Source organism: Corella eumyota, chromosome 5 (genome assembly GCF_963082875.1).
Source record: "Corella eumyota chromosome 5, kaCorEumy4.1, whole genome shotgun sequence".
NCBI lineage: Eukaryota > Metazoa > Chordata > Ascidiacea > Phlebobranchia > Corellidae > Corella > Corella eumyota.
Genome location: NC_137494.1, coordinates 6,346,620 through 6,369,931, shown reverse-complemented (window position 1 = coordinate 6,369,931; position 23,312 = coordinate 6,346,620). Strand labels below are relative to the sequence as shown.

General features: G+C 27.9%; 3 protein-coding genes across 4 annotated transcripts; 1 reads left to right on the top strand and 2 right to left on the bottom strand.

Moving 5' to 3' along the window:
* Positions 1 to 1,982: 1,982 nt before the first annotated feature.
* LOC145753661 (uncharacterized) lies at positions 1,983 to 3,445 on the top strand. The gene is made up of 2 exons (XM_082570075.1): positions 1,983 to 2,268; positions 2,448 to 3,445. The coding sequence occupies exons 1-2, from the start codon at positions 2,119 to 2,121 to the stop codon at positions 2,814 to 2,816; spliced, it is 519 nt and encodes a 172-aa protein (XP_082426201.1). The 5' UTR covers positions 1,983 to 2,118; the 3' UTR covers positions 2,817 to 3,445.
* Positions 3,263 to 9,391, bottom strand: LOC145753660 (nucleosome assembly protein 1-like 1-A). The gene is made up of 12 exons (XM_082570074.1): positions 9,188 to 9,391; positions 8,883 to 8,988; positions 8,485 to 8,626; positions 8,011 to 8,109; positions 7,855 to 7,897; positions 7,406 to 7,551; positions 6,407 to 6,546; positions 5,240 to 5,385; positions 5,042 to 5,064; positions 4,278 to 4,427; positions 4,080 to 4,139; positions 3,263 to 3,771 (listed from the first exon to the last, which is right to left on the bottom strand). Exons 1-12 carry the CDS (start codon positions 9,303 to 9,305, stop codon positions 3,724 to 3,726), a joined length of 1,221 nt encoding a protein of 406 aa, XP_082426200.1. The 5' UTR covers positions 9,306 to 9,391; the 3' UTR covers positions 3,263 to 3,723.
* An 885-nt stretch (positions 9,392 to 10,276) lies between these two features.
* LOC145753759 (inositol-trisphosphate 3-kinase A-like) lies at positions 10,277 to 21,434 on the bottom strand. Of its 2 annotated transcripts, none has more exons than XM_082570202.1 (10): positions 20,429 to 21,434; positions 19,863 to 19,962; positions 18,337 to 18,436; positions 17,139 to 17,355; positions 16,327 to 16,381; positions 15,640 to 15,789; positions 14,515 to 14,616; positions 13,639 to 13,710; positions 12,270 to 12,406; positions 10,277 to 11,724 (listed from the first exon to the last, which is right to left on the bottom strand). In XM_082570202.1, exons 1-10 carry the CDS (start codon positions 21,364 to 21,366, stop codon positions 11,643 to 11,645), a joined length of 1,953 nt encoding a protein of 650 aa, XP_082426328.1. In that variant the 5' UTR covers positions 21,367 to 21,434; the 3' UTR covers positions 10,277 to 11,642. The 2 variants fall into 2 exon arrangements, with proteins under 2 accessions (XP_082426328.1, XP_082426329.1); XM_082570203.1 differs by having other exon boundaries at positions 18,337 to 18,433.
* Between the last annotated feature and the right edge of the window lie 1,878 nt (positions 21,435 to 23,312).

Sequence of the window (23,312 nt, the reverse complement as noted above, 5' to 3'; positions counted from 1 at the left end):
CATAAATACAATAAAATTATGCAGTTAGAATATAACCAAATAACTGTACCAGACAGTGCTAATTAAAATGTTACAATTTAAATACAATTTTTTTAAATTTAAGAGTGTAACTCAGTGATGTGTTAAAAGACTCTGTAAGCCAAGTACTTAGCATTAACTTGCTGCATTTAAAAAAATATATATATATAAATACCTGTGCCATTCCCACTACATCCAAAAAAATTTGAAGAAGGTTTTTAGATTGCACCACAGCCTCTGCTTCCACCTCTTTGATCTCCTCCTCAACTTCTTGAACAAGATTTTTAAGAAGCGAGATCAAAGAAGCACATTCATCCACTTCTGTTTTAACATCTTCTCTCATTTCAATTGCCTTTTCTCTCAATAAAATAATCTAAGAAGCAGATATTAAAATTGTTTAACAGAAAAAAACTATATATATTATATGAGTTAACAGAAGATAGGATAAATATATTATATACTTGTTTTAATAAACCAATTTTGAGCAAGTTAAACTAAGGTAAATTATTATTCTGAAATGAGTATTATGGTAAAATAGGTAACTTACATTTGACTTGCTGATAAAAATAACAGAACAGGTAAAAAAATATAAATAAAAACCACCTTGTGTTGTGAGTGATATGCACAAATGCAATCCCGACAAATCAACAATTTATCATCAACACAGTAAAATTCTGTTAGCGAGCGATGATTTTTGCAAGCTAATGTTGGTACATTTTGACAAGGAATCGACTGATGTCGCTGTAGAACTCTTGAATTTTTGTGAATAAAATCATAGCAATTTGTGCACAGATTAATACCACATTGTACACAACTAATCGTTGCAATCTCTTTAATGCACTCTGAACATTTTTGCTTTACAATTTTGTCATTTGTTTTTTTGCTTTTAAACTTCGAGGTTAACAATTTAACTCTTGACAGTATTTCAGGCGGTTTGCCGAAGCCTATATAGCCAAGTACAGCTATGTTCGGAACAAGACCAAGAATTTTGTTATTTTCAAAATTACAGTGTGAATTGTGTTTACATTTAAAGCATGATATTGTTTTCTTTTTTTCCCTGTTGTTTAATCCCCGAGTAAGACACGAATGACAAAATGTATGACCACATTCCAACAGGATAGGCTTGTTGTTTAAATTCAATGAAAACTGTTTTAAACAGTTTGGACAGACAGGTCTCTCCGTCATTGTTTTTTATGCCAACAAAATTTTTTTAGTAAAAATACAAACTGCAGTTACGTAAATGTTTTTTCTATAAAGCAACAAAAGCATATGCTAGTTAGTTAAAAAAAGTTGTCCTATGCTACACAAGCACTGTCCTATGCTACATCTATTAAAACATAAAAAGTAATAGGCTACTTTCAACATATTTAAAATGTTAAATAATAAGTGATGGAAATCGTAGAAGAATTTAACTTGATTTTAAAGTTCCCTTTTTTTTAAAAAAACATACTGACAATCCACGGAATTTAAAGAAGTATTTTAGATTAACTTAACGAAAAATAAATTAGTTGTTTTGCGTTTTTACTTTTATATGCACACGACTTTAAATTATAACAAACCATTTACATCTTCACCCCTGATTTACTACAAACCCCATGTATTTGTCAAGAATAAGGCTAGAATTAAATACAAGCAACAAGTTAGCTTAATATTTAAAAAAAAACGTGCGCTTTTTCGTCGACCATGTGGTTAACATAAAAATTTAAAAGGAAAGAGGATAACCAGAATAAATTGTCATTTAAAAGTAATTTATCAATTAAAGCGTTTATAAATTCTTTCAAATACATAGTCAAATTTAATTATAATAACATTTTAATTGTTCACAGTTGCCAAATATCTCAAAACATCAAATGACGTCATATAGACAAAGAACATTCTCCTTACTTTACAAAAAACGTCACGAGTCATGCTCTGATAATTTCGGTTAGAACCGCGTAAATTGAATCACTTTATTTGACTTGTTTACTATTTTATGTAATTCGCCAAACCCTGAAAGTTTTTTGCTTTGCATTCAGACTTTGGCTTGTTTTAAAGCATTTTTATTACCTTGTTAGCAAACTAACAGTTTATCAGGTGCTATTAGACACAGTCGACCTGGTAATGTCAAAGAACAAAAGCCAAAAGGCACCTTTAAAGTTAGTGGGAAGTCCACACCAGGGCCAAGTCCACCAATATGGCTCGCCCGTGTTTAAAAGCCTCAACCCAACCACTGTGAAAAAGGTTTCAACTCTCACTGAAAACAACAAATGGGTGAGCTTGTGTTTTTTTATAAAAAATGTACAAGTCAATTATTATTTGTCTGTCTGTCTGTGGTTGTGTGTGTGTTTGAAAACGTAACAAGAAAAACGTTTCCACCTCGTGTTTGACGTCTGACTAATAATAAGTCGTTTTTTATTTCCACTTTAAAATAACTGTTATTTTTATTTTAGATTTCCCCTGATACCCACTTTAAAACCAAAACCAACAACACTCGAACTTTGCGATCTTCCTCAAATCAAGAAAACACCTCTGTTCCAGTTAAACCAAAAAAGATTACAACCAACAAAACCATCAACAACTGGTCTGTACCAAACTCTGGCGTAGATATCAACCCCATGAGAAAAGTTCTCTACAAGAAATTAGATTTTGTTCATAACGTTGATTCGGCCTCTAGTGGTTATGAAAGTGATGACAACAAAGAGAATATTTCTCCGGGGTCTCAGGCGCCGACAAGACAAACCTCAATCAAAAACAAGGCATCGACATATCGAAACACGAGGTTTAACTGTAGAAGCAGCAACAGAATTAACCGAATATAATTTAAAGCACACAGACTATTTAACAACAAACTTTTTATTGGCATTGATATTCATTATATGAATTTAGAAATAGCTAAAAAAACTTTGGTTGATTTTTTTTAAGATTTATAGTTGCATGATTAAACACTTCTATTTATTTTATATGATAACACTTAATTTATTGTATATACCTGCTTAAATATACTTTATTTAGATTTGTTTTTCTTGTTTAATTTCAGAATAGTTTGTATATTTCTAATAAATGTTATTGAATCTCTCTTTTGGTGTTAATTTGACTTGTTTTTTTGCAAGCTTTGTGTGTAATGTTTAAATGCTAAGTGTTGCAATAAGCATGCTTACTCTTTTTGGTATGTGTATTTTATTTCATGTAATAACTATTTTTAGAATATTTTCAAATTTTTAAAACTTTTTTTGGGGAAAAATAGAAGGAATTTTTATTTTGTTGTAGTTTCAGAATTTTACCAAAAGTATGAAGTGGCTTATAATATACAAACCATCTTTTTAAGTATACTGTTTACTATAGCTCTCCATGTTTATGGTACAGCCCTTAACTTTACCTAATTAAAAGCATTTTGAACTATTTATATGAAACATAACAAAAGTTTTATTCACATCTTTTATCAGTCGAGAAAAATGCTTTTGTGTTGATTTTTACAGGAACGTTATTTAAAAGTTGAGTTAGCAGCATGACGTCAGTTAGGAAAATTAGTTAATTAGACTAGGGTACAAAAGTTATTACAGTAGATTTGTACAAGAAAATGTGCTGTACATTATAAGGTAGAGTTATATGACAAACCGGTTGTTAAAAAACAGGAAAAGGGTGACCTTTGAATAAAACACAAATGGCAATGAAAATGTAATCACCCAAATTAATTGTTTAGGTTAGGTAACATAAACAGCTTTTTTATTATTGCTGTTTACATTCCTGCGGTGCATCTTTGGCTTTAGGATCCTTCTGTAAAATTGAAAAGCAAAAAAAATGTCAAAATGTCACCTAGTAAAAGATTAAGGCTCAAAGAAGTAAGGTTAAACCTGAATAACAATATAGTCACATTCTAAATGAACAGTAATATATGTTTTACAAATTAAGTTTAAAAACAGGTTAACAGGGCAATATTACATAAAACAATTATTAAATTGGCACAGGCAAATTTCTTTGCTAAATTAATGGTTGCAAGATTGGGTTCATACTTAAAAATTACCCTATGAGGGCGCCAATAAAAATAAATTAACAAAATATTAAAAAAATATGAATTATTGTACCTGAGGGTCATAATCTGAATCATTCGCTGAGTCAGAATCATCTCCAGATTCTCCTGCAAACTGATAACAAAATAATGTTTTAAAATTAAACAATATAATGGGATGTTAAGATAACACAGGACACAATAATTTTGATGTATGACATTTTGAAATTTTTTTATTATTTAAAAAAAACTTTAAAAAAAATGTTTTTATTACCCCCTCTTCTTCTTCCTCATCTTCCTCCTCTTCAAAATCCTCGTCTCCGGCTTCCCCAGTGAAGTAAAGCACTGCACGAGGAACAATCCTCTCTCTGATCATGTGACCAATCTGATAATCACTTTCCAGTAACGCTTCAGTATCAGGATCCTTAAAAAAATACTTTTTTAAAAATGAAGTTAAATCAAATAAGTTTAATTAAATAAATGCATCGAAAAATAAAATCAATTAATATAAAAAAATGATTAAATTTTAGAGCAAGAGAAAGGAAAATGGCAGAACTTAGTGAAAACAAAAAATGGGCAAAACTTAAGAACCAAAGTTTTACAAATAACTAAACAAGTGTTTTGATTTTAAAAGGCATTTGGTTAAAAATTAACAAAAATTGCCCTATTTTTTATTGTGTTTAACCTATACCATATATTACTTGAGAATGATACAAGTTTTTATAAAATTTCCCAGCTTTTAAAACTGTTTAATAAACCGATGTAGCTATTACGAACTTGGATTAAAGTGATAGTGAAAATAATTTGAATTCGACTAAGCAAAACAAAACCAAAACATGTTGAATACACATATAGCCTAAACAGCTTCACCGACTTGTATGACTCATCGCTATATAAAAACTAACAGACTTTAACAACTATGACATCATGACCGATATAGATATACTATAAACATAATAGGATGGTACTTCATACCTTATGCAATTATGTATTGCGCAACATGTATATTATTAATTAAGAAATATAAAAATAACATACCAATTCTGAATCATCTTCTGGTACTATAAAAAAAATAAATTGGAATTTTTTAAAATAAATTTATTTTATGTATGTGTATATAAATATATAATATTTAATTTTAAAGGTGCTTAATTAACAAATGGTCCTAGAATTTTAAAATGGTTTCATGATAGCTTTAAAAAATGATGTCCCAGATATATTTTAATCTATACTTACCTACTGGAGGGCTGAAAAAATTGAAAAACGAATCGTTAACAACTTGTTTGGTTACAGTTCTTACAGTTCCTCTACCTTTGTGCTTCTGCTTTTTCTTTATGGTTTTAACTGTTACGTTTTTTCCCTTTGCCCAGTCAATTTTACACCTAAAAAACAAACCATTATGTTTTTCAAATGATCCGTTTTATAGATAAAAAGAAAATTTTTTCAGAACTATTTAGTTTGAATAAAAATAAAAGTAAAGATAATGTCAATCAAAATCTTTTTTACATTATTTAGCAGAGCCAACCATAGTTTTGCAAATAAATCAAAACAAAAAAATAGGTTTTTAACAAATCCTAAACTTATAATTAATTCTGTAGGTTATAACTTTTTTGTGCTCATTGAATCAATATTTAGATAAAATTATAACAATTTCAACACATTTAATAGTTGTTGAGTAACACAAAACCCAGTTGTGTTAATCTCAAGGGATAGTCTATTAACTCATTCATTACATTGAGTTTCATATTCAGATTAATTTATAATCAAAAGTGGAGACACTTAATGAATTTGTAATAGAAAGAATTACTTGAATAATTAGATAAAGAATGTTTATATTAAAATACAATTTAGGAAAAAATAAAATATCAAGTTTAATTAAAAACTTGCATTTTAAAAATTTATACACTAAAAATTATTTATCTTTACCATTTACACCCACACGTTTTATGTATATAATTTAGGCTAAGCCTATCATACATAGCCATTTAACCTTAAAAACAGGGTAAAAATACCAAAACTATTACAAACAAACCACAATATTTTATTACATAATTTAAACTGTTATGTTACTTAAAAAGGCCAACTTCACAAGCCAAGTATAAAATTAAAAAGTCCAAATCTAGATTTTAACATAAATATATTATTTTTTGTACTTATTTATTCTCGATGTAGAATGGCCAACTTCACAGTCTGAACATATGTTAACAAATCTTACTAAATTTCTAGAGAATTAATCTGCCAACGAGTTTGACTTCACAAAAGTTTACACCATTGATAGTGCCTTACTTAAGGGTGCTACAAAGTGAGGCAGTGGGGATCAAACCCTAGAACTCAGTAAATAAACCAACATGTTCTATCTTCTACACCATGCCGCTGGTTTTTATCATAAAATAATAATCTTACCCTTCGCAAGACATAATTTCTGGTCCTTCGAATGAGAAGGGTTCTTTTTCATCGGGTTGAGGTTGTAGTTTGTAATGTTTTGTTAGCAATTTATTTGTGAAATATTCATTCGTATCAAAAAGAAACTCAATCGTAAAACCCTAAAAAATGTAAAAATTAATTTTAAGATACCTATTGAATATATATATATACTATGATTAAAAAACAAGTCTTTAGTAGCGTTGTTAATTTTAATTTTAAAAAACACTTTTGTTTTTCTTAAACAATGATGTATAATGAAAATAAAATTGAAAATAAAAGCCTTCGGAATTAAATAAATAAAATGAGATTTGATATAGCTATGGTGTAATAGTATTAAAACTGTTAGTTACAATAGCAGTAAACTATAGAGTTATTTATAACTGTATTATGTGGACCATTAATTTTAACTTGTCTGTAACCAAAATCAGGAAGCAGGTAAAAAAAATTGTTTTTAGAATATGTCAAAATTTGATCGGCTTACAAAATAAATTTATTTTCTCTTATTCAATTTAAAATTCATGACATTAATTCTGGTTGTCACTAAAAATGACAGCGTCGTTCTTAACATATTTTGAGTCCACATTAATTAATAATTTAAATCAAAGCAGACCCCTCAAAATTCCATGTAACTTATTTATAATAAAATTTTACATATTTTTTATCGTGAGTATATAAAATTTGTTTTTGAAAAAATTTAGTAGAATTTACTTTTCGTATTTTTAATGATGCAATTATTTTTTTTAAAGCCTTCGTCAATTGTCAATTATACAAAAGATATTTTTGCTTAGTTTTTAAAAGATTGTGAAATTATTTATAAATTATGCAAGCATTTCGTTTGGTCACATGACCATAAGTTAAATTATAATTTAACTCTACAATTACCGTTTTAAAATTTTAATTCTTACACTAAAAAAAACGAAATAAGTTACTGAAATTAAAAGAATTTATTAAACTAGAATTTAACATTTACAAATTTACCATGGGTTCATCTGGCTTAGAAAAAATGATTCTAATATCTTGAAGTTTGGCCAGAATTGGTTCATCATGCTCTTGCACCATGTCTTGAAATAAGGTCACACTCTTAAATATGGTTAACCAAAATTCAGGTATTCCCTTGGCATCTTCTAATAAAATTAAAAATAAAAAAAACTTTAAGAAAAAAAATATGCAATCAGATTGAGAATGAAAGTAGAATCAATTCTTATCAAATTAAAAAACAATAATATATATAAATATTAAAAAAATTTGCTTATATGTTTCTAACATTTTTTTTCTAGTATATATTATTTTTAATATTTTATTTCAAAAAATGCAGCAGCCATAACTATTTAACACTAATTAAATAAGATTAAAAATAAAACTTGTTATTTGTATTAAGTAAAAAAATAATTTCAAAAACTTAACAAAAAATAAAGTTTTCATCTTACCTGGAATAACTGATTCAATTTTTTCTTCATCTTGTTTTTCGTCCTAACCAAAATAAATTATTTAAAATACATGATTATGGTTACCAGTGCACACAGTTATTTTTAAATATTTATATATATATATTATCTTTATTTTTTTAACCCAACAACTTATACCTTCTTTGCATTTTCTCCATCTTCCAATTCCTCATCTTCACTCTCCCACTCACACTCATCATCATTAGGTTCGTATGATCCCGTAACTATACTTTGTCGCTGAACAGAGAAAATATAAGTTTGAGAAATATGAAAGTGGTTAAGGTGAAAAAAAATATATATATAACAAGAAAATAACATTTTAAATAAAAAAACATCAAGATACTGTTTTATAGCAACTGCTGTTATTGCCTGACTATAAGCTTTAATTAGATTTAATACTATATATAAATAGATTGTTGTAATAAAGAAACCAAAAATATTTCTTGGTAAATTGCCTTCACACCAGTAGTTGTTTTTTAATTATTTCTATAAAATGAATAATACAATATCATGTTTACAATTTTTACAATAACTTAAATTTAATTAGGGTTTTATTCTTCAACAAAATACACTTGTAAACCATATCATTTTACATTGGCAGAGAATACAAACCTTTTCGAATAATGGCTGATAAAGAAAACTGTATTTTCTTTCCAACTCATGAACCTCTTCAAAAAACTTTGCTTCAATTTTAGTTGTTTCAACTTGTAGATTTTTTAAAGCATGAATTCTTCTTTTAATAGATTTGGGCAGACTAAAAAAATTATTTTTTTTACAATTAAAGTCTGGGATTAATTACCAAAATTGATTTTATTTTTGAAATTATATATATATAATTCTTTTAATAAGCCAAACATCTAATTATAAAATATATATAAAAAATTAAACTATATCCTTATAAAAATAAAATTTTAAAACTAAAATGTTTAAAATAAAGTAAAGCTATTGTTACTAGTTTATTTAAAACTTATAAAAATACCACTCTATTACTTTTAGGTAAATAGCCCTACCTTTCAATGTAATCAGATGGTGTCCCAACTATACTATCAAACAATCTATGTTGCAATGCAGCTAATACTTGTGGATTTCTCATCATTTCAGAGGTTATTTGACTTGCTATAATAAAACAAAAAAATAATCAAGAAGTTAGGCTTACAATATTTTAAATTAAATTTTTTTTTTTTATATTATTCACTTTTAAAAAAAAGAGACTATGTGAACCTGTTTAAATCTGTGTTAGTGGTTTATAAAATTGATAAAATAGTTGATTATTTTACTACTAAAATATAAAAATTGTGGTAGAAATTATATAAACCTGATGGAACAGTATTCACAACATCATTGTTGCCTTCTGTCTTTTCTTCTTCTTTGTTTTCAGTTTCGTCGTTTTTAATTTGAGCAACTTGAGCATCTGTGTCACCGGCACAAGACATTTTTTATAAATGGATAATTTAAATTTTTTAACTAAATGTATCTATATAAATATATTCAAATTTTACAATATATAAACTTGCATCAAAAAACCTAAAAAGGGTTTAACAATGTAAAATGTAATTTTTTTAATATAATTGCTATAATTTATCTGTTTATCCCCATTGGCAGATTGGCCATTGCTGGTATTGCCCAATGTTAAAATGTTTTTTCGAAGACTAAACCTTTAAGCTGTAAAGGCAAAACAAAAATGCTTCGACTGTTTAAAACCATTCTTTATGATTTGCAAATGGCTTGTGAATACACATACGAATAAAACAGAAAGAACTTTTTCGTCCCGGCGTTTTCGCAACTGGCGTCTTATCTGCTATTGTCTGATTGTGAATCAAAGCTAAACTGAAACAATAATAAAATTTTGGTTTTTTCGAACAAAGATATTAATTAACTGCTTAAAACCTTTCTTTAATTTGAAAAAATTCAGTTAAACTAGATGCAGGTTGACTAAAAATCAAGAAACATGTGGTCACTTTTATTATAAACGCGGGAATGGCGCAAAACCGGAATCAGGAAAATGGAGGAATTCGCCAAGGAATAAATAAACTGGATAAAGTAAAATAGTTATTTAAATAATAAATTATTAACACGAAATATTAATTTGTTAAATTTAAAAAAATAGTTTCTTAGCCCTAAAACATAATTTTATTTGCACAATTGTCTTCAGCAAGTCTCTAGCGCTAGCACCCGGCCAATCAATAACAATTTTTGTTTAAGTAATTTAAACCCTACTATTTTTGTATTTTTCGATTCGTAAGGGTTTTTTAACTAAACAAGTAGCAACCACTAACTAATTAGTATTATTAAAAGTACCTATAAATAAAATTATATGACTTCTTAAACTACATCTAGCAAAAGTTAAGTGTACTTTTGGTAACTGTTGTTATTTTTCGTTTTTTTTAGCACAAAAGTTTTTTGTAATCTATAATTTATTGACGATCATTTACAAATTAACCACAATTATTAACGATATAATATTTTTCTCAACTAGAACGATTAAACAAAAAAAAGAAAAATGCATAATTAAAATCAAAGGTTGAAGAAAGCCAGCAAAAAAATGTAATTTCCTCCAAGAAAAAAAACAGAAGTCCAAGGGCATTTTATGTACATGGTTTAAAAATGTCCGAATTCTGGAACGATTAGGCCAGTACGTCACGTGCCTTAATGACGCGTCAAGTACCGGTTGGTCACGTGGTTACACACAAACACAGTACCACAAGCTTCGTCATTCCGAATTCGTCAAACAACAACAAAAACAACATTTACAAAAAAAGAAAAAACAAAAACAGTTTGGAGTGCAAGACGTGACGTCAGTATAAAAAGCGGTTACGTCATATAGTGCAATATTATTAAAAAAAAAAACAAGAAAAAAAAAATTGGTAGACCACGAAAACAAACCGAGGGCGATTTAGATACAGAATTTGCAGAAAAATAACGCACGCATGTGTTCATCAAAAACAGTACATTTTCGTTTTTATTTGCCCGCCATTTTAAAAATAAATTAAATAAAACCAAATAAAAACAAACACAAAATTTAAGATTGGAAATTACAATCGCATGGTTTTTGAGGAGAACAAAGTGTACGATTATTAAAAATTGGGAAGATTTTATTACTATTTGAACCACACTTTTATTAAAAATAAGGCAGTGCTAATTTTATTGTTCAACTTGTTTTACTGAACAAATTTTAATTCCAAAACTCACAAAAATACGAAAAAAAATCAAAATTTGGTCATTTTCATTGGTAATGTTAAAAACGCAGAAAAAAAGATTTGTTTTTTTGCCAAAACCCTGATTTATATAAAAGACAAAAATAGTCTTAGATTGATTCTATAGGAATGTAAATTCGAATGTTAACTGTCAGTTTTGTGTGTTTGGAATGTTACTCCTACACAAAAGCACCGAAGTATCTGTGCCGCATGAGAGTAGAAAAATAAAATGTTGGCGACAGAAAAAAAAAGCACGAGCTATAAAACAAGTCGACTTGCGGCGTTATGGCTGCTCGCAGACTACTACTTGGCGACGTCACCGCCGTCCTGGCTTGTGTTATATAACTGAAAACTACACTATTGCAAGTTTGGTCCGTTAAAAATGGCTACACCTTATTTTATTGCCAGCGTTTTTTTATGGCCATGGTGCAACGACCTATGACGTCAACTCGTTAATTTGTGACGTCATTTTGCAAACCACGCGACGTCAATTCGAAATTTGTCCCCGAGCTTGTGTAATATTTGAATCGACGGCGGGCTACTTCTGATTTTGTATCAGTTTTTGGGGAGTTTGGGCTACGACCGCGCCCGGAAGTCGGCCAGGATTTTCTCGAATAATTCGACCATGTTGTCCATTCCAAACAAGTACCCGTCCTCCCTGAGAAAGAAAAATAGCGGTCATTTTTTTAGTTTTTTATTTAGCTCGACGTAGACGAAGTTGCAAAATTTCGGAGAAATATTATGACGTATTTACATAGAAAAGGAAGTAGAGTAACTGAGAAAAAAACAACGTAAAACTTGATAATAAAAATATGTTATTTACAAGTATATTGTAAATAGTTATTATATCATAAAATTTAGATATTACGCCATTATAACGAAATTCATCAAAAATAGTTGACCTTAAGTTACTATTTTTGTAATATCGTTTAAATACTATGCGTGCTAGGCTGTATTTGCAATGCAATAAAAGTTTATTTTTGTATAAACATAGCTTTGTTACCTCGAACAGGTTAACTATTAACAAAAGTTTCTATAAAAAAATTGCCCAAAAAATGAATGGAATTTTAAATGTTTTTTTCGAATTTTTAATATTGTTTTTTACTTAAAATTTATTTTGACCATGTATTTAATGGTAAAAGTTAATTGTTTTTAATAAGTTTAGTTTAATTTTTAAATTTTTTTTGAAATTCAATTTTTTACCGATTTCCTTCTTTCCATTCTTTTCTGTGATCAATTTTCTGTCCTACCTCCAACCTCGTGGTTTTTCCGAAGTCGATCATCCAAACGTTAGCCTGTCCTGATGCATCGTGAACAAATAACAAAGAACTTCCGATCACCTAAAAAGTAAAAAAAAATTTTTTTTTTAAAATCAAAATTTTTTTTGTCAAAAATTTTTTTTTTTAATTTATAAAAATTCACCTAAAAATTGTTTTTTAAATAAATAAAGTGATAATATGTGAAGTTGGTCTAGTTTTACACAAGCAAATAAAAATGTTGTTTACAACTATGCCTTACAACAAAAAGTGCAATAAGTGGATCAATATCACGTAGTAAAACAAGTTTTTATTATTCATTTTTCATGTAATACACTGACATCATTTCGACACCTATATTAAATATTTATACTCCATAGACCGTAGTGTATTAAGTTAACTAATCTACGTAAAAAATGTAGCAAAATTTATCGGTTTACGAAAATGCCTTAAACATAGAGTGTTATATGTTAAATGTATGCCAAATTAAAATGTAAGCCAACAATGATATTACTGATATCCAATTATAAAAGTAATAAATTTATGCAATTTTTTTGTAAAGAATAAAATCAAAAATATATTTGTAATTATCTATCACTAACTACGTGATATTTCAACGGAGGCTATTAACAAAAATTTAATTATTTTTATATAACACCGATCAGGAAATGTAAAATGCGTGCTGCTCTAATAGACTTAAATCAATAGGAATTTAAAACGGTAATAAATTTGACATGATTGGCTGCTTAGTCGTGACATGCCAAACAAATGGCTTTGATGTTTTTAAAAATAATTTTAAAAATAATAAGAGTTCTTGCTTAAAGGAAGCGGATAATATTTAATATCATGCAACCACGCAAAATGCGTGTGTTTTAATTTCACTTTGTGAGGTCATATCCTTCTCTGACAAAAGTTAAAACAACTCACCTTTAACTAAGAGTTTAATTATAACGCAATGGCTTAAAAATTAAAAAAAATTTGCCAAAAAATTGATATTTTCAAAATATATAATTTAGAGTTCTCGAAAGAGGTATAGATAAAGGGTTATTTAAAATACCATATCGCAAATAAACAACATTATGAGGCCTTGTATAACTTACATAGGCTATCTAAAAATATAATACTCCTACATAACAATATATAATTCTCCTACCAATCAATAAAATTGGATATAAAAATTTGACACATTAATTTAGCGCTTCTTTTTTATATGTCATGAATACAATGTGTCAAAACATCTCAAAAAATAACTTGTTTTGCAATGATAATTTAAACATAAAAAATTCGAATAAAAAAATATAAAAGTTGTTATATACCTCGTGTGAATGAAATAAATCTGAACTCTCCAGTGCACTTCTAATGTTTTTTAATCTTTCGATGTATTTTTCCTTCAAAAACAAAACATAAAAATTAAAAATATTACTTTTAAACACATTAAATTTAGTTTAATATTAGTTCGGAGCGTTTGAAAGCATAATTCCAGTTACTATTTAGACAACTTGGTTGTTGTTTACAAAATATCGTTAATAAGAAAGTAAAAATAAATTCCACACCCAAAACTAATTAATATCTACGACTTATTAATTTACAATCAGCAACACTAAAAGTAGAAGAAGCAAAAAAAATAAATGAGAAAACAAAAAATTGAAAATAAGCATAAAATATTGGCATATAGTGTAAAAATTAAACTTTTTTACAAGCCCTATATAGAAGTTTAGGGTAGAATATTGTGTTTTTATTTATTAGATAATTTTTTGTTATTCAAGTATGTACAAATAATCAGAATATTCAAAGTTTTTAAAATCGACGAAAAATAAAAAATTTTGTCAATAAAATGGCAATCTTTAATTTACCGTTGTTGTGCTCTTAAAAAAAAACAAACACACAGGGCAATTACATACTAACGCATTATACCAACGGTTTAAAATCACTTATAGTTAATTGAATGAATAAGTAAACAAGTCGTAATAGAATGTATGTACAAATGTACTATATAATAAAGGTATAGGTTTAATACATAAAAATAAATGTTAAAGTATCCTGAATTATGCATTTTTGAATTTAAAATTAGGTCACATGCAAAAAAAATGTAAATTAAAAATTAATTTTTTTATTTTAAAAATTATAAAAAAAAATTAAACAAATATGGAGTTTATGATATTCTATAAATTAATAATAATATTAATACATACCAAAACTGATTCATTTCCGTCGATGAAATATATAAAAGCATCGCTAACTTGCTTGGAGGTTTTTGTTAACTTATAATCTTTGCTTGGATCTTTGTCGCTTTTCTACAACAAAAAAAAAGAAAATTTGGAACAAAAATTTGTAAAAGTTTTGTCAAAAATGTAAATTTTTTGCCAGATATACAAAAGTCACAAAAAATAAGGTTATAAAAGTTTTAAAATTTTTTTAGTTTAATTTTTAAAGAGTTGTCAATATTACAAAAGAAATTACGCCAAGTTTCCAAAAATTGTTAAAATAGAAAATCTAATTCCTAGAACACCAACAAATATTGCAAAAAAAGACATAACAAAATTAAAAAAAAACGCGAATTTAAAATCGTGCCAAAATCCAAAAAACGAACAAAATTTTTAATTTTAATTTCAGTCACTACACAAAATATCAATACATCACAGTTGGTTAGCAGAGCGTGTGCGTAATTTTGTGCTGACATTTTACGCAAAATCTGGGCTATAAATAGTCACAAACAGCTAATCGCGCACAAAATCGATGAAAAACACAATCGACATTGTTTTTGGTATATTTAGCGGACAAACGATAACGTTAATAAAGCGCGTATAGACGAAACACAGTCAATGGATTTACGTACTATATATTATATATTTAGAGTATTGTCTTCACACAATAAACGATTAATTGAAATAACAACGCAAGTTATTGTATTTTGAACCCTTGAATTATAACATGGCATTAATTTTTAAAATGGTCAAGTTAATAGTTTTAAACGTCAGAGCCTTTAGATATAACATACATTATAAAATATACATGATAGGCATTTTAAACTTTTAAATATTACGTATTTTATTGATTAATTAAAAATTAGGATTTCTGTTGTAAATAGACGATCGATATTTATGAGTTTAATTAAAAATGCGCATTAAAACTTTATATATTACCCTATACGTTTTTACCACAAAAAATAATAGTTTAGAATCATTGTGAATACTAAATTCGTATTTTAATTTAACTTAAACCACTTCCCATTTAAATTTATTTTTAAATAACTAAAATAAATTTTGCCACAAAAATTCGCAAAATTTCAAACGTAAAAAAGTTTATTTTTTCTATACCTTAATTCCTTCTATCCGAAAACCGAGATTGGAAGTGGAACTGACTTGCTCCCTCCACTGCATATATCTCGGTTTAATAACTGCTTGTTGTTCTCGTTCTTCTTTAGTGGGTTCGTTTGGCGAAATTTCGATCATTTTTTGGTACATGTCCTATACAAAAAAAATAAAATGTAAAGCATAATCGTTGGTGGTGTAAATCCTATATCTAGTAATTCTAATTGTAAACTATAGTCTTCTAACATTAACTTAAAATATTAATAGGCATTACTATAAGAAATTTCATTAAATATTAAGCTATAGAGGCTATGAGCTTAAATAAGCGCTTTCTAAAATAGCAAAAAGTTAAAAAAAATATTTAGTTGATGTTAGTGAAACGGCATTTAATTTTCGGGCATGTAAGTTTCGATAAAATGTAAATTTTGTAATATGATGTTGGGTCATATGTCAACAAACCACAAAAATTGTGGTCAAAAATGGTAAATTTAATGCGTTAAGCCTTCCTGTAGTTTATAACATGTAATTACTCGAACGCGAACAGTCGAATTGGTCATTATAAATATATTTATCGCCACGCCTACCGGACCTACCATCTGATTAGTCATTACTGTAAAACGATTTTGGCAGTCCGCGAATTTCGGCTATAAATAAATTTCAAAATTAAAATTAGATGACGTCAGAATTACTCACGTGACGTAGCCTCGGCTTGATTTTTGCCTTGACGAGCTCGTCTTCTAAATAAGTCCTGCAATTTCGAGAAAAAATTGTTTAGAAATTTAGAATAGATTTTTCGGAAATTTAAAAATAATTTTAAAATAGCCTATAAACAAAATACAAAGAATAAAATGTGATGTTACTTATTGTCTGTATTTTAAAAGTAATTACATAGTGTTGTTAATTAATCTTAGGTTATCACAAATGGTCAGTAACCTACTGACAGTCCCAACAAAATTAATGTTTAATTACCACAACGGACATAACACCGTTCATAACACGTTATAACACAATGCGTAATTAGCCAACAGTTGTAAATGACAAATAATTAATAATTTAGCGTTATATCATAAATAGCATGTTTTGCCATTAAAAATATTAAATATATTTTACATAAATAAATAACAGTCATAAGACTGGATCACAAAATAATTTGGGTTATGACATTGCGTTATTGTTAGTGCGTTAAAAGATTGGCATTTATTAGGTTTTTACGTACATGCGAAATGCAATTTAAATTAACTTGTATAATTAGCGGTTCCCAACATATTTTATCACGGTTGTATGAGACTCACGTCACGCTTTAATTAAATGGAGGATTTCTGACATACTTAAACAGGTTTAAGTGTTTTCAAATTAAAAAACAACAAAATACAAAAAAATGCCAAAATTTACATAAATTGCTATTAAAAAATAATTAACATTAAAAAAAAATTGCCAAACTTATACAATTTTTTAATTAATTATGAATTTTTTCTTAAAATATTTTAAATAAATTATAATTTCACCTTATTCCCATTTTACAGTCCATGAGACTGGGTCCATCGAAAGCGAGTAAGAGATCTTGCATCCTCGTATATTTCTCTCCCTGATTTTCGACAATTCCATGAAAAGTTGGGGCAAACTCCCGTAAATCGAAATCAGCCGTCATGCTCTCAAGACAGACAGCTTCTCTTTCGACAAACTTTTTCAGGATACAACCCTCTTCTCCAGGCTGAAAGTTGCCTGAGATTTTTGTATTTGTTAATTTTTATTGCAAATAAAAATATAATAAAGAAAAAAAAAGAACAACAACAAATTTAAAAAGCAACTTTCTAATTGATTTTAGATGACATGTTGTCATATTTTTTTAATCCTTGCATATTTATTTTGGGTGACATATTGCCCTAATGCCATTTAACCCAACATCCTATCAAATCAAAAATACACGGTGTCAAATTTACCATTTAAACACCATGTTGTTAAAGATAATTAGTTAACTAACATTAAGGTGAATGAAAGTCTAACTGATGCAGTTTTATAACTTATTTAAATAACTGACAGGTTGTCTAAGTTGCCCTTTTTTGCTATTTATTTTGGTAAAAGCTGTCGAATCTGACCTTTTATAAAACAGGATTTTAATACTTAAAACTTGCTTGCAGGCATAAAGCATTAAATTTATAAAGAGCAAAAAAACAGTACATATTTGTTATTTAAAAGCATTTAAAAAACAAAAGTACCAAATGCCACCAGCACAAACTTTGAACGCATACAGCCATTCAACGAGTTAATAATTTTATATAAATTTTAGTAAAATAGCAAAAAAAAAAAGGCTTCCATGTGCTGGTTAAAATAAAAGTAACAAAATCACGATATGTGTTGGTGGTAGCTTATGACAAATGTTGTTTTTATATTTAATCTATATTCATGCTGTATATGAATGCATAGCATTGCACTGCATTATGTCATCTGCACAAGTGTAAACAAATGCCTAGTGAACCAATGTTATAACAATATTAAATATATACTAACTACAACTTGGTATTAGCCAGCCCTTAATATAACATTTTTATTGATGTAACTTGGGTGCAACTTGCAACTAATATTTGCCTGTGATAATTTACCAAGGCACCACAAATGGCAGTTTATTTTTTTTCGAAGCAATATATATTGGACATACATATTTGTGTATCTATTTTCCACTTAGATCCATTATATATTGGTTACCTGCATGGCCGGCCAATTGTACCCAGGGATATCGCTTCTTAAAAGATTGCATGAAAGGCGACCAGATCACCATTCGTCTTAGTTTTGTCCATGAACTCTGCTGAAAAAATTTTATTTTTTTAATCAAAAATTTTTTTTTAAATAAAAAAAATTTATTTCGCAAAAAAAATGTTATAGGATGTATCTAGTGTAATACACAATGGATTAAAAAACTATAAAAAATCAATATGCATGAGTCATAGACTGACGTAAACTATTACGCAAGAAGGAGACATTACTAAGAAAAAGTTATAAATTTTTAATGCCTTTTAATATAAATTTTAATATAAATTCCAACAAGTAATTTAAAAATAATAATTTAAAACAACAGCAATATTAACATAACATGGCTATTGTATTAGCTTGGTAAATACTTTTTTGATTATTAAAATAAAAAGACTTATAGTAAAACAATAACTTATTACCACAAAAATTTTTTTTATTTTTCTTTGCTTCTGTATTAGTCAAAAAAATTCCCTGTGGTAGACAAAATAAGGTTAACTCAACACTAATACCTTGTCTAACTATGTTTACATGAAAAACATATTCTATACCACATCAACAAAGGATAATGCATGCTCTGTAAAAATAGTTTCTGAAAGTAAATGAAACAATGTTTTAATTTACTAAAACTGATCTATTTTGAGAATACTTCTATGAGTTCATAACATGAATTTTAACTCCTAGGATTTTCTTATTGTTTCTACTCTAACGCCGTCTAATTTTAGCCTTTGTTTAAACATATGATACGAAAGCTAGTAATAACTATGTGCAATGACATGATCACACAAAACTTCTAACTGCTCTCCATTGCTAGTTGTTGCGCTAATTTTACTTCCCTCAAAGTTAAATATTAATTTCCTGATAATTTCTAACTATAAGATAAAAGTAAACAGACGTTAACCAACAAAAATACACTTAGTGTAAATAGAAGAAGGTTTACTACAGCCTTTTGTTTTATCCCAGGAGCCAATAATTTTATTATAAAAAAAATTGTAACACATTTAACAAAATACTAATATTGCCATCTTACTTTTACAATGTGTTGTAAATTAGTATTTCAAAAACACATAATATAGCTAAAGTTCTATGACTACAAAACTATTTTACTAACAACCACATTTTTAACAATTAATTAATCTTCACTTTACAACAAGATTATCCCTTCCATTTCAAAAACACAACTGAGATATTAAAAGGGTTTGTAAAAGGCAAATTGATTTAAAATAGCTTCCATATGTAAAGGTATCCTTTGTTTAATGTTTAGTTAGCTAATACTGACAGACATTTTCGACCAAACCATCCAATTTAATATTTGTTTAATGATAAGGTATTGTAAGGTCTTACTGTATAATACAATCAATCACACAACAAAAAGCCTTTCATTCAAATTTCTTTAATTTACAAGCAAATGTAAGTCTAGCTCTATTTTTAAATTGTATTATTACGTCTAAAGCTGTTAAATCGTTTAACAAAAATAAACTTACTGCTTTTATTTTGTTGGTTCGTCTAGTAAGAGAAGGATGTCTTGTCGACTCATCACTACTTACAAAATCTTCTTCTGATTCTTCAAACGATAAAGATGACCTTTAAAAATGAATCACAATTAAATTAAATAACAGAAATTTAGACATAATTTGAATACTACAACCGTAAATGTGTTAATTAGAGGGTCCACTGTTCAGTCTGAGTTATAAATAAAAAAATTACTAATGAAAATGTTGATTTGTATGACAAATAAAATTAATTTTAACACTTACATATTATAAAATAGAAATCTGACTAAAAAAATTTAAAAATAACTTTATTGAAATAAGGTCGGTTGTCTATAGATATTAAGCGTACTTATGATTTAACCTTTAAATTATTGTAATTAGAGAAAAATTTCTTAATAAACAAAGTCAAAAAGTTAAATTTCTTAATTAACTACAAAGCAAATTTATTTAATAAACAAATCTTACTTTTAAAATAAAAAATAGTGTTAAAATGTTTTTTTTCTAGTTAAACATGAAAGGTATGGTTTATAATAGCTATAAAGCTTTTGAAATTTTACCTTAACGAACAATTTGAAGAGGATGATAATTTTCTTAACAGTGAGTCTTTATCCACAGATAAATTTGTGTTTGTTTCTTCTTGTTGTGACGGTGATGCAGATAATTCCTGAGGCGATGATTCTGGTGGATCCGAGAAGATTGAAGAAGAGGAGGAAAAAACAGATGAAGACTGCGTGTTAAGTCCACTCACAGCCAGCGACGCTGAGCTCGGTATATGATTAGGTAAACACTCGGAAGTGTTTACCACCACATCATTGTCTGCTTCGTCGCGCGTTATACTAACCGTCTCCATCGATGAGCTGTAAGCACTGTCACAACTTCTGCGTGGACTTAGCAGAATATGATCTGGATTTGATAAAATGATAGGAGGTGAAAGCGATAATTGATTTTGTTGGTGTTCTGATGTTGGGCAAGGGCAAGTAAATGTGAACTTTTCGCTGTTAACTGAGAGATCCCCACTGCTCAAACAACTGTCATGACCAGTAGTTGTATCACTTACTACCAGCGCAGGAATGCTAACTGTCGTTGTCAGTTTCTTTTTCTGGTTACTTGTTGGGTCAGTTAAACTACTTTGTATAGTTGAATCGTCCAAACTACGGCTATTTAGCGCGTTTTTAAATGCACTCAACTTTAACTTTTCGTTTTGAACTTCCTGCCCAGGTAGCTGTTTGTGAACAAAACTATAGCCTACCCTGTTATCTTTCAACGAATTAGTGTGGCTCGCATTAAATTGATTACGGCAAGCGAGATAAGATTGATGAAGTTCCTGTGCATTTTCATTAGTCGAATTAGATGGCGTTGTAGCTACATCCTGTTTAGAGCAGCTGTTTCCATTACAGGCATCCCAACGCAATGAAAGGTTATCAGTGTCAATTACTTTGTGGTGCTTATCCAGGCAAGTAGATAAAGCGATGTTAGGCGTTTTTTGTTGTTCCATGTTAATTTAGTTTATAAAACTTTTGGCTAAATCCATCAAATGTAATTGTCATACTTTTTAGTACATTAGAATCTAAATTTCAAAAAAAAAATTAATTATATAAAAATATATAGTTTAAATTATACAATAAAAGTAAGCTTTTATTTAGTGTATTTAGGTTAGCTGAAAATTGCACCATATTCTACAAAGTTTACTATATTTGCACAACAAACGACAAACAACAAAGCATGAATCAAACTTTGATTGATTACTGCACAAAGCTGCCTAAACCTTTAAATCAATTAACAGGTATTACTAAGTGGCATTACAATAACTAAATTAGGACTTTAAATAGATTATACACTAAAAAATACATAAGTTTTTTTATTCTAATTCACTGACTTTTTTTAGTAACAATGATTTAGGCTAAATTAAGTTGTTTTTGTTTTTTTTTTATTTAGAAAAAAATAATTTCCCACTGTTTTATTTTTTTAGTATAATTTCTAACAAATAACTTGATTCAATAAAATAGCAAAAAATTTTTTTCTTTGAAAAATTGGTTTATCTTTTTTGATATTATAAGTTTTGAAAGTGTAAAATTTGAGTTATACTACTTTAATTAAACTAAACTAAACTGCATAATTATTATATCAATACAATTTTTTGCTAGCATATACATTGAACCAAAGTTTAAATGTTCTTAATTTAAGAATTAACATTAATAAAATTTAAAATTTTCAATTATAATTTATCTGTTTATTCATTTTAATTAAGTTTGGTATACAAAAATCTTGTTAAAAATAGTAAGATATTTAAAGTTTCTGAGTATAAATCTTAAACATATATTAACACTATGAAACAGCAGAAAAATTAAATTGATATCTGCAAATAATTCAAACTTTTGATCTTTATAAATTTTTTTTTAAATTTAGCTGATCTTTATATTTTTTTTAATTTAGCTTAGACTTTAATAACGTAAAATTTAACCATCTTACTTTATTAACTTCTATAGTTTGAAATGTTAGTTTTAATATAATAAACAGATAATTTTAAGTTGTCAATCTGTTTATTTGTTTTTCTTTTTCGCTTTTCGTTTTCCTTTCGTTCGAACATTAAAAGTCAAATAGCAGAATAGTACGATCTGACAAGCCACACTAAGATTTTATTGCACGCTACCTTACTACCAAAGCAACAACACAAATAAAAAAAAACTGCTTAAAAACACCACTCTATCCAGCTCTTTTATAATAAATTATAGTCTTAGCCTACTACGACAAGCGGTATTTACGAAAATAACAGACAAACTCCCTTCTGTCTTTTGTCAATAGCGTATCAAAATTACTTTTTTGCGGACTCACCAAACTTTTCACCAGGTGACGCACTAAGCCAGTTTTTTTAAGTAGTTTACAAAAATTAAAAAAAAAATATTTAAAACTAGGTATAACATTGTTTTTAGCTTTTTAATCTATTGTAAAATAATTAAAACAACCAAACTTTGAGTATTCATTTTTCTCTTCGAGACTAGTACATTTGATTCTTACAAATGATGTGCTGTAGCCTATTGCTATTAGTTAAGAGATGCTAACTTCATTCAACTGCCCCACTAAAAAGGTAAAACAAAAAACATCTTTAAACAGATAGTGGCGAGGTGTAGCTAAAACAATTCACAACATAAAGTCATAGGTATGAACCCCAACACTTTGTATCGAAGCGCCCTTGAATAAAAAACGGTACAAACTAACTGCCAAGCCCAAAACCAATAGACACCTTTTTTATTAGTAAATATGCTTAATAATATCCCAACCTGCTTAAAGCAACCCGGGTCTGAATCGTGTTAATAGCCCTATGTTTAGACCGCAAAGTTGTTTTTTTTTTACATTGTGGGTTAAGAATTACAAAAGTATGTAAAAAGTAAACTGTAAAAACGCTGTTATTTTGACTTTATTGAACCAGAGTTATTTTTTTTT